This window comes from Embiotoca jacksoni, unplaced genomic scaffold (assembly GCF_022577435.1).
Source record: "Embiotoca jacksoni isolate LCO1_2020_lvr unplaced genomic scaffold, fEmbJac1.0.p SCAF_3, whole genome shotgun sequence".
NCBI lineage: Eukaryota > Metazoa > Chordata > Actinopteri > Embiotocidae > Embiotoca > Embiotoca jacksoni.
This window is the reverse complement of record NW_027185381.1, coordinates 5,083,920-5,095,929: the sequence shown is the minus strand read 5'-3', so window position 1 is coordinate 5,095,929 and position 12,010 is coordinate 5,083,920. Positions and strand designations below refer to the sequence as shown.

The 12,010-nt window shown below is 40.7% G+C and overlaps 1 protein-coding gene across 3 annotated transcripts in view; it reads left to right on the top strand.

The window, feature by feature from the left end:
- ptprz1a (protein tyrosine phosphatase receptor type Z1a) overlaps nucleotides 1-12,010 on the top strand; it is a 156,491-nt gene that overhangs the window by 142,710 nt on the left and 1,771 nt on the right. For all 3 annotated transcript variants that reach the window (XM_069162122.1, XM_069162121.1, XM_069162123.1), the window contains 9 exons: nucleotides 2,993-3,156; nucleotides 4,859-4,994; nucleotides 6,462-6,608; nucleotides 7,039-7,132; nucleotides 7,291-7,364; nucleotides 8,217-8,333; nucleotides 9,588-9,743; nucleotides 11,310-11,452; nucleotides 11,552-11,687. In XM_069162122.1, the coding sequence (XP_069018223.1) occupies nucleotides 2,993-3,156; nucleotides 4,859-4,994; nucleotides 6,462-6,608; nucleotides 7,039-7,132; nucleotides 7,291-7,364; nucleotides 8,217-8,333; nucleotides 9,588-9,743; nucleotides 11,310-11,452; nucleotides 11,552-11,687 (1,167 nt within the window). The remainder of the gene's footprint in view (nucleotides 1-2,992; nucleotides 3,157-4,858; nucleotides 4,995-6,461; nucleotides 6,609-7,038; nucleotides 7,133-7,290; nucleotides 7,365-8,216; nucleotides 8,334-9,587; nucleotides 9,744-11,309; nucleotides 11,453-11,551; nucleotides 11,688-12,010) is intronic.

Sequence of the window (12,010 nt, the reverse complement as noted above, 5' to 3'; positions counted from 1 at the left end):
GGGCTGCAGTGATAGTTGACTTTGTGGAACTTTCTCCCATCTCCCTACTGCATCTCTGGAGCTCAGCCACAGTGATCTTTGGGTTCTTCTTTATCTCTCTCACCAAGGCTTTTCTCCCACGATTGCTCAGTTTGGCTGGACGGCTAGGTCTAAGAAGAGTTCTGGTCGTCCCAAACTTCTTCCATTTAAGGATTATGGAGGCCACTGTGCTCTTAGGAACCTTGAGTGCTGCAGAAATTATTTTGTAACCTTGGCCAGATCTGTGCCTTGCCACAATTCTGTCTCTGAGCTCCTTGGACAGTTCCTTTGACCTCATGATTCTCATTTGCTCTGACATGCACTGTGAGCTGTAAGGTCTTATATAGACAGGTGTGTGCCTTTCCTAATCAAGTCCAATCAGTTTAATTAAACACAGCTGGACTCCAATGAAGGAGTAGAACCATCTCAAGGAGGATCAGAAGAAATGGACAGCATGTGAGTTAAATATGAGTGTCACAGCAAAGGGTCTGAATACTTATGACCATGTGATATTTCAGTTTTTATTTTTTAATAAATTTGCACAAATTTCTACATTTCTGTTTTTTTCTGTCAAGATGGGGTGCTGAGTGTACATTAATGAGAAATAAAATGAACTTTTTTGAAATTAGCAAATGGCTGCAATGAAACAAAGAGTGAAAAATTTAAAGGGGTCTGAATACTTTCCATACCCACTGTATGTTTGGTTGCATACCACGTGATCTCGTTAGCATGTAGTCCCTCCTCAATGTTTCTGTCCAGCTAGGGTGGGAGAGGTTGCACCCACTCTTGGTTTACTAGTTTAGTAATTAGTGTCAAGCAAAGCGATTGTTGCCTGCTCGTCATTGCCCTCCCATCGCAAGGAAGAGAGGGGAGGGGCAGAGAGAATAGGCAAGCTGATTGTCCGTTTAAACAACAGACAGACAGACAGACAGACAGACAGACAGATAGATAGATAGATAGATAGATTTTTTTTTTTGTTTTGAAAAAATGTGAACATTGATGAAGAAATTTTCATCAATGAAGTACACAGTGTACACAGTGAAGTACAGTGCACTGGCCACAACAGACTGGTAGAACATCTCCAACATCTTGCTGCACACATTGAAGGATCGAAGTTTCCTCAAGAAAAAGAGTCGACTCATCCCCTTCTTGTCGACAGCGTTGATGTTGGTCTTCCAGTTCAGTCTGTTGTCGATGGAGACACCCATGGCGTCGATGGTGGATGAGCCCTTTGAAGTTGTGTGCTCTGTGTCCATGCAGCTCACCAGGGGGGTTAGAGGGGGGAGGGGGGAAGGCAGCAGAAGTGTTTGGGAGGTGAGTGCTGTGAACTAAACCTGTTGAAGAAACAGTTTAGCTCATTGGCCCTCTCCAGGGAGCCCCATGGTTGTCTCCCTCCAACCTTGAAGCCAGTTATCTCCTTCATCCTGGTCCACACCTCCCTCACGTTGTTTTGCTGGAGTTTGGCCTCCAGCTTCCTCCTGTAGGAGTCCTTGCACTCCCTGAGCTTCTCCTTCAGGTCGCGTTGCACTCTCCTGAGCTCCTCTCTGTCCCCAGACCTGAAAGCTGCTTTCTTCTTATTAAGAAGCACTTTCAGGTCGCTGGTGATCCACGGCTAAAAGTTCAATGTCTGGGCTACAGAAACGTTCCTTCACACACACATGGTCAGGATTGCACCACCGCTCGTTGCAACATTGCAATCCCTCCACCTTTCTTCTTGCCACTCAGCACAACGTTTCTGGCCGCCCGAACAGTCCTGAAGCCGAGTACGGCAGCGCTGTGGTCCGGGAAATGTGAGTGCAGCCGAGTCTCAGTGAAACACATGATGCTGCCCTCATGGTACTCCCTCTAGGTCTTTACCAGCGCGCCGAACTCATCCATCTTATTGGCCAAGGACCTCACGTTCCCCATTAAAATCGCCGGTACCGATGGTTTGTATTACCTCCTCTTCGCCTTCAACTTAGCGCCAGCTCTGCAACCCCGACATCTTCTCCAAAGTTCCTTTGGGATTTCAGGCCTCGCTCTGGGCAGCAGCAGTGGTTTACTCAGCGCTGGTCGCGCTGAGTAAATCGCTGGTCGCGAGAGTAAACAATACCCCCAGTCCACTGTGCGTGGCTCTCCATTACAAAGAGGGAAAAAAAAGTAACAGAAAAGCCACAAGAAAAGTTTAAAAAAAGTTACGGTCCATTGCCTGACCGTCACGTAACAACCGTGAAAGAAAAATAACTCCGAAGAGAGGAGAAAAAAGAGAAAAATACTTCAAACAAAAACACACTTGGGCAGAGCTGCTGCAACAGGCGGCCACTAGCACGGCACCATTTTAGACAACAACCACTATTGTCTCACTCGAGTGACCCCACATTCCTCTTAGCTGAAAGCTCAATGCGCAGTTGAGCATGTTGAAGTAGCATTTTAGGAGATCCAGGATGCAGGTCAGCGTTTACTACCTGAGAGGTTTCCATGGCGGTCCGCTAAAACCTTACCACCTCCAATGGCAGAAACAACCTCCCAACTGGCTACAGGTTGGAGGAAGGGAGAAGACCACACCCTGTTTTTCACACTGCCAGCAATAAGGACTGTTTGCCACCACTGGCGGTTTGATGAGAGGAGGGTTCCCCGTTCACTTTCATAAATGGGCCCCATGGGAGGGCAGGAAGCACAAGAGGCACGGTGGAGCCAAGACAATGTGGTGAAGTCATCGAGGGAATATTGGTGAGGCACAGCCTCGCCGTCAGGTGTTTCTCCTCATAAACACGATAGTAGCCTTCTTCAGTGTAGTTCTACCCATGCTACACAGAACAATGTTCTAGTGTCAAAAATTATTAAAAAAACAAAACATTGTTTTTCTAATGTTTTTAATCAACGTTTTCTCCGATTTTACGGAGCCCTCTGGACCACCATGCTTTAAGGTTATGACACAGCTAATGACATTGAGTTTTTGCTGGTGCATTCCTGTTTTTTACTTGTCCACCTGCAGGGCTCCCAGAAGGGGCGTGGTAATGAGCGGATGGTGACACAGTACCATTACACCCAGTGGCCCGACATGGGCGTCCCAGAGTTCACCTTGCCACTGCTCAGCTTTGTCCGCAAATCATCCAGAGCTAAGCCAAACGACATGGGGCCGGTGGTGGTCCACTGCAGGTGAGAATTGATAGGAATAGATTCAAGTTAGTTCAATTCAATTTCATTTATATAGTGCCAATTCACTGCATCTCAGTACACACTACATGGTAAGTCAAATCCAACAGTTCAACAATACCCACATAAGCGACATGGGGAAGTAAAAGCATCCCTTTTAACAGGAAGAAATCAGACAGATGTGGGCAGACAACAGTAACAACACATTTGTAACAACAATTGTAACAAAGCATCTTCAGTAGGATAAAAGTAACCAGCCTCATGATGGTGTCACAAACAATCCCTGGCAGTTTGGTGGGGTCAGTAACTGTAAAGTAACATGAAACCCTGGAGCCACAGAAACCAGCAGGAAGCTACAAAGAGATAGAAAAAGCCCAAACTACAGGAGTGACAAGACAAAGTAGTAGTGGAATATAAAATGCATGGAGAGTGAAAAGGAAAGTAGAGAGGAGTTGCTGAATTCATCATCAAAGGTCGATGAGCCTGACAGCTTAAGGCTCTGCCTCCCATTCTACTTTGGAAACTCTCGAAACTACGAGTAATCCCGCACACTGATAGCCAAATGTTGTCTTGGGATAAATGGGTTACGGGAGGTCTTTATGATATGATGATGCTGTCATCAAAGCCTTTAAGGCAAAATCATTTTAAATTCTGGTCTGGATTTTACAGGGAGCCAATGAAGAGATGCTAACATGGGAGAAATATGATATCTCTTGCTAAACCCTATTAGTACTGTTGGTGGGAGTTATCCTGATAATAATTCAATTCAATTCAATTCAAATCAATTCCGTTTTATTTATATAGCGCCAAATCACAACACAGGTTATTTCATGGCCTTACAGCAGAACTTTACAGCATAACACAGAGAAACCCAACAATTAAATAATTCCCACGTAAGCTAGGAGGGAAAAACTCCTCTTTAAGGGAGAAAAAGCTCCAACAGAGGGAAGGAAAAACTCTTAACAGGAAGAAACCTCCGACAGAACCAGGCTCAGAGGTGGGCAGCCATCTGCCTCGACCGGTTGGGGTGAGAGGAGAGAAGAGAGGGAGAAGGACAGCATAGAGATCCAAAACATGAACTGTTGGTGGGGCCGACAATCCCAGAGCAGAGACACGCAGCTCCATGGCCAGGACCATCTGCAAAAGAAAACAGAAACTATGCGAGCGAGGGAACTGAATAAGCAAAAAACTGAGAGAGAAAGCATAAAGTTAATGAGATGTGAGTGTTTAGAGATTTAAGAATGAGAGGAAAGAAGCTCAGTGCATCACGAGGTCCCCCAGCAGCCTCGGCCTATAACAGCAAAACTACAGGACGGTTCAGGGCCACCTAACTGTAAGCTTTATCAAAAAGGAAAGCTTTAAGTCTAAGCTTAAAGCTAGAGAGGATTTCTGCACCCTACCCAATGAATTACAATAGTCCAGCCTTGAGGGAACAAGTGCATGGATTAGTTTCTCAGCATTTAAAAAAACTCCCGCAGAGGGTGAATCTGTGCAGAGGATGGAACAAAACAATGACGTACCCGATGGAAAATGCTGGTTAGGCTGTCAAATGAGCTCTAACCAAGTTGAAAATTGATAAGCTTGGGTGGAAGATTGCTACAACTCCTCCTCCTGTGCTTTAAGGGAAGTGACAGTATGACTGGAGTTCATGAGATGTTTTTTCAGATTCTTTTCAGTTGTTTTTTCTTTTTGTGTTGCTGCACAGTGCCGGTGTTGGCCGGACGGGCACATACATCGTCCTGGACAGCATGCTGAAGCAGATGAGAGAAGAAGGCACGGTCAACATCTCGGGCTTCCTTAAACACGTCCGGACCCAGAGGAATTATCTGGTTCAGACAGAGGTCAGAGGTCATCCTTTTCTCTGTTAATATATTTAATCAGTGACTCTTTGATCCCAGGTCATTTTTAGATCAAAAGGTGGATCATTTTTTAAATTATTTTTAGCCACGACTGTACCGATGGCCATGTCATGCCTAAGTCCAAATTCGTGTAAGAAAGAATTTGACACAACAAGGATTAATAATGACTTGCAATGCTCTGACTTTTCTTCTCGTTGACATTTGTGGTTTGTATGAAATGTTTCCACAACTATGGGATAGATTTCAATCAAATTTGGTTCATGTTTTTCCCTCAATATAAATTGTACACTCTAAAAATACTTGGACTTAAAATTACTTCAATTGGTAACACAATTGAATAAAATTTGTTCAACTTAATTTATCAAGTTATATTAACACAATTGATTGAACTCAGAACTGCTTAAAACTGGATTAATTTCAAATCAACAGTTTACATTCGTGCAACTTAAATTTAAAGCAAGTCAACTTAAAATTTAAAGTTTTTCCAGCTCAAATATTTGCCTTATCCTAAAGTAAAATACTGTTCTTCAACAACCTAATAGTATATGTTCAGCTACAGTAGTTTTTGTAGTACCTTTAGTGTGTTATTTTACTTTGTTAAATGTCATTAAAATACTTCTCAAACAATTACAATTTTAAGTTGGCTGGAGACAAAAAACAGACTTGAATTTGTTAATATTAAGACTTTATGGTCTCGAAACCATAATGCACAACACTCTTAATACATAACGATTTGGTAAACTATCTGCATAGATATCTGCATAGATAGATAGATAGATAGATAGATAGATAGATAGATAGATAGATAGATAGATAGATAGATAGATAGATAGATAGATAGATAGATAGATAGATAGATAGATAGATAGATAGATAGATAGATAGATAGATAGATAGATAGATAGATAGATAGATAGATAGATAGTCAGTTACTTTATTAATCCCACAAGGGGAATTTTTTTTTTTTTTTTTTTTTTTTTTTTGATAGATAGTACGTACAGTATGTTGTACATGTATGTTGTATGTAGGTTTAAATCAACCTGCTGGGTTGTAGGTTTAAGTCTAGGCATGTAGCTTAAAAGAAAAAAGAATGGGGTCCAGAATTGTCCCTCTGATGAACACAATATCTGCCTGCCAGTGATGTTAGTTATAATACATCTCTGTGTTAAGGGTTCTAGTCCCATCATTTCAAATTCTGTCACTTTTTAATCTTACTGTACTTTGCAAAAGTTTCAGGCACTTCAAATATTTAGATTCCTACTCATCGAGTAATCAGGAAGGTATATGACTGGTTGGCGGGATATTTTCTTACTGAACAGAAGGGGGGACACAAGACTGAAACTAAGAACTAGCCCTGCTGAGGCTAACCTCAACTTTAGCATTTACGTTAGTAAAGTTGAAACAGTATGAGTCTGAGTGATGAATTTAAATAATGTCTCCCCTTTGCAGGAACAATATGTTTTTATCCATGATACCCTGGTGGAGGCCATCTTGTCTGGAGAGACAGAGGTGGCAGCGGCTCACCTGCACAGGTACGTGGATGAGCTACTGACCCCTGGGGCTGCTGGGAGGACTTGCCTGGATAAACAGTTCAAGGTCAGCTCATCAATTACTTCATTCAGTTTTCACTGACCTTTTTTTTAATAATACATTTAATGAAACCTCAGTTAGTTCTGAGATTTTGTCTCAAAGAATAGTTAAATATATCACTATTGAATGTTCATGTTAAATAAAAAAACAACAACTTTACACTACTCTGAAATATATATTTTGAATTTTACAATGACATTTTTCAATCATTTAATTGCCAGCCGCACAAACAGGAACTGATCTACATTTTACTGTCCCCAATTTCCCCTCATAAAAGACCAGGACCACATTGTGAATGAGATGTGAACTTATACTGTAGGTTTGAACCAAAGTAAAGAATGATCAAGCAAACCAGTAAACCAGAAAGAGCTTCAATTAAAGGTGATCAAATGTAGTTCAAATGTATCACACAGATATCTGACTTTTTTTTCCACAGCTGGTTTGTCATTCTGTAGTAAAGCAGTGTGACTACTCTGCAGCTCTGCAGGACTGCAACCGCAACAAGAACAGAAACCTCTCTATGATACCTGGTGAGTTCATCATCAGCTCAGGAGTTGCAGCATTTAAAAGACAGAAGAAGCCATCAGTTATACTGTTAATGTATTTCATTTGCTTATTCATCTACAGTTTGCTGGAGTAAGAATTTTTTTTTTGAGAATCAAACTACATTTTATGTCTTGTTTTGCAGTTGAGAGGTCACGAGTGCGCCTGTCTACTGCAGCTGGGGAAACGTCGGACTACATTAATGCGTCGTACATTGCTGTAAGAACGAACTAACTGCTCATGTTTTAAATCTTTGTTAGATGAGAAGAAGGATATCAGTTATTTTGTGTTCCTTAAACACAGTTCATTTCAAATTTACATCTCTTTACATTAACCTGGTGGTGGCTATAACATAACGGTCTCACGGCCAAATAGACACCTTGGTCAAGTTTATTTCTAAGTCACAATGTATTGAATTAATTGAATACTGACAGATTAACATGAAGACTCCAGGAGCACAAGGTAAATAATGCAGAGAGAAATAAATGCTTGCTTAGAAGGGGGTTCTAATGTTTAAGATGTTGGGGTTATTTTACTCAGATTGGTCTGTAAAAACTTTTTTTAACTGCTTATTGCAAATGGGAGGCAAATTTGTCCCTCATTTCTTACAGTGTGGTGTTTCTTGAGTCGTAAGAATTTATGGCCAATATCTCCATATTGTAACAGTAAGACTAGTTATAGCGACAAAATCTACTTTAAGGAGAAAAATCTGTCTTAATATTTTTACTTCTCTAGTACCAGTTGCCAAACATAGCGTAGGCACTGGGAGGTTCCATAATCATTCATTTGTCAATAAAACTGTAAGGAACAATGACATTAAACACATTTGTATTGTAAATGTATTTTACAAATAACAACAAATTTCTATTTAACAAATAGAGGGAGAAGTTACATCTTCCATGTCCAAAAAGGAACTAATCACTTGTTTAGGTTTGAAATGAGTTTCTTATTAACATACTGCAATCAAGTGATATTATACTAATTAATAACTAATGATTAGTGGTAAACCATTCACCTGATCTCATTTTTAGTTTTCGGCAATCAAACTAAGTCATGGTTTTGTTACTGCAGGGTTACAGGCAGAGCACCGAGTTCATTATTACCCAGAATCCTTTGCCTAGCACCATAAAGGACTTCTGGAGGATGATATGGGATCACAATGTCCAGGTCATTGTGTCCCTGCCTGGGGTAAGGAACTGTTTTTTTTTTTTTTTAATAAATCATAAAACAGGATTTGGCGATTCATAATCTTTGTGCTATGTTAAAATTTTTATTTGTCACCTGTTTTTGTGCAAAAAGCCCTCTTTAAACTTCAAAGCAATATTTTAACATTATGGGAAACACTTACTTTGTTAAGAGTGAATTGTTGAGATTGATATCATTCTCATGTCTGTGTGTGATGGAAGTGAGGTCTGGATGTAGATAGCCTCGCTTAGCATGGAAAAAACATCAGTCTCAGAGATGGAGATATCTGTTATCTGACAGCATATATTCTACTTTGCGGAATGAACTACAGGGAGGGACAAGAAATATTTTGGCTCCAAAAGCCATCATCAAATAGCCTGGCTTCGTCAGACTATTGCTTACAGAATCAGTTTCCTTCACTGTGATTTTAGTCTGGTCACGCTGCTCGTACCAGTGTTTGCTCAGCCACTCTGAACGGAGGACCAATCAGCAACCAGTGTCGGTGGTTCAGTGTGTTTTTTCCTGCTCCTCTTCACTGTGATTGGAGTACTGATGACAGTGACAAGCACAGCGTTAACATTTTTAAACTTTTGGTGACTGGAAAACTGCTGCCGTTCATTAAAAACAATTTGAAAACTACTTGTACCCTGTGCTCCGGGAAGGATAGCTTTGGTCGACATAGGCAGTACTAGTTATAGTGGTAGCAGAGTGTTGGTCAGTTTTGGAACATGCTGATTAGTTAAAATAACCCAAAGTCTACACAGTAGAATGGAACATTTGCGGACAATTCCCTACGGAGCATCTGATTACGCCAGGCAAAGCATCACAAAAAAAATTCCAATGGGTTAGCACTCAAATCCAGTAAATACCACATATCTAATTTGCGTGGAAGTGCAGAATGTAATCCTAGAACACAGTGGTAGCTATGCCCTGAATGGTAAAAAGATATCAGAGTTTCATAGTTTTTAACATTGTGAAAATGTTTGCCTTGACCGCAGCTCTAAATATTAATGGATTCAGCTAATTTTAAAGGGCCTATACTTTGTTTCTATCTAGTTTCCCTCGTTAATGAACCCCTCTGGAGAGGTAACAGTAACTTTTATGATTATGTGTGTTATTTAAATGATTTACATGATGTGACTACAAGGCTACCGACTACTAACTACAAAGCTTGATTTTCCAAAGTGTTGAACTATTCCTTTAAATTTCACAAAACTGGATCAGTTTGTGTAACTGTCACCTGACATCCTGTGTTAGACAGAGGAAGAGGTGGAGCTGTGTGTCTTCTGGCCTCGCAAAGGCCAGGCAATCAGCTATGAGATGTTCACTGTCACCCAGAGGAGTGAGACACTCGTCTGTCTGTCCAACGAGGACATGCTGGTGGTCCAGGACTACGTACTGGAAGCTACACAGGTTAGTGCAACCTGGAATATGATAAAGTACACCAAAATAAGGTGATGGCACAATTTCAATTCAGTTTTATCCGTATAGCGCCAAACCGCAACACAAGTCATCCCAGGACACTTAAAGGGAAACTAGTGTTCTGTTGTATAGTCTGTACAACAGAACCTCACACCTTTGTCGAGGAACCCAACAATTCAACAATCCCCGGAAGCTGGATGAATAAAAAAAAAGTTCCCACAGAACTTTGTCCCTTTTAACATGAAGAAACCTGTGAAAGAACCAGGTTCAGAGGTGGGTGGCCATCAGCCTCGACTGGTTGGGATGAGGGGACAGCGGAGAAAGAAAAGAACAGTTGAGAGACAATAAACATTGTCCAACGTAAGGTTGGTGGGGCCAGTAACCAAACATGGCAGCTCAGGGCCAGGTACACCTGGCAAAAAAAAAAGCACGAAACTACGTGAGCGAGGAAAACTGCATATAGAGACAACTATCCAAAACTGTTAGAGAGAGATGGCATAAAGATAATGAGATGCAATGGTAGCATATAAATACCAGTGAAAGAGTAGTAGACGAGAAGAGCTGAGGGCATCATGGAAGGTCCCAAGTGCCTCGACACTAAAGGCTAGTTCAGGGTCACCTAAGCCAGCCTTAGGTTTTACAAGTTTTACAGTACAAGTTTGATAAGTGTTATCAAAAAAGGAAAGTTTTAAGTCTCATCTTAAAAGCAGAGAGGGTGTCTGCCTCCTGAAACCCAACTGGGAGCTGGTACCATAGAAGAGGGGCCTGAGAACTGAAGGCTCTGCCTCCTATTCTACTTTTGGAAACTCTAGGAAACACAACTACCTCCGCATTCTTAGAGGGAAGCGTTCAATTAGATTAACATGATGCTATAAGATCTGTAAGGTAAGATGAAGCTTGGTCTTTAAGAGCTTTGTAAGAAAAGATTTTTGAAGCCAAAGGAAGCCAATAAAGAGAAGGTCAATAGGTCAATATTTGGATCAGGTTTTTTTAATGCGTTAAATACTGACAACAACAAATAACAATAGGAAGTAACAAATGCATAGATCCATTTTTTTTGCATCACACCAAGACATGATGTTCATGATTTTATGAATGATATGTTGCTGCCACACATCCTCTGTAGAATTTTGCGGAAATGTGATAATTGATGACTGGGAGGAGTTGATTAATTTAGACAAACATACTCTTCCTGCTGCAAGCAGGTTTCTGAGACAAAATAATTAAATCTCAAGAACTGATAAATTACTAACAGATATTTAGGTGAAAGAGATATAATATTTAATAGTCCACATTTATTCGTCATAAATGAATAGTATTGATTTTTTTTATTAGATTCTTACTCTTGAGTGGATTTTTTTCATTTTAGGTGGTCAGGGAACATTCTCCTCACAATACAGTTCCTTCACATAAAACAGGTTCCACATTCACTACATTTAAACCAGAAAACGGTAAATGCCAAACAGTTTATGTCATCTAGGAGATATCAGACAAAAAAGTTAAACTCATTTATTAATTGCTGTCACTAATGCCTCTTATCGCTTCTCATCTTGACAGGATGATTACATTCTAGAGGTTAAGCACTACCGCACCCCCCGCTGGCCAAACCCAGACAGTCCCATCAGCAGCACCTTTGAGCTCTTCAACCTGGTGAAAGAGGAGATCACTGCCAAGGAAGGTCCCACTGTGATCCATGATGAGTAAGACCCTCACTACTTAGTCAACATGACCATTTAAATAATAACATTTGGTCAGATCTTTGGTCCTTTATATTTTATAATTTATTTATTTTTTTACAGTGTGGGAGGAGTCACTGCAGGAATGTTCTGTGCTCTATCATCTCTGACTCACAAGCTGGATGCTGAAGGCTCAGTTGATGTTTTCCAAGTGGCCAAGCTTACAAACCTCATGAGACCAGGGATCTTCAGAGACATCGTAAGGCTTTTGTCTGTCTCACAATAGGCTAATGATAAAGTCCTGTCCATTACATGCATTCTGTAGTGGACAAATCTCAGTTATAATGTCACTATAAATACCTCCTCAAAGGAGGTTATAATTTGGCTGTTGTTTGCCTGATTTTTATGAAACTTGAAAGTGTGTAGCGTTGTCAAAGGAAGAAAACGTTTTTTCAATGTCATTGCAAGACAGTTGGCCATACATCTTGAAATCTAGTAAATGGCAGTAAAGTAGCTGGTAGCTAAGATACCATAACTACATTGAGTCCACACAGTAATCCTGTTGGATACACATGCTCGAAC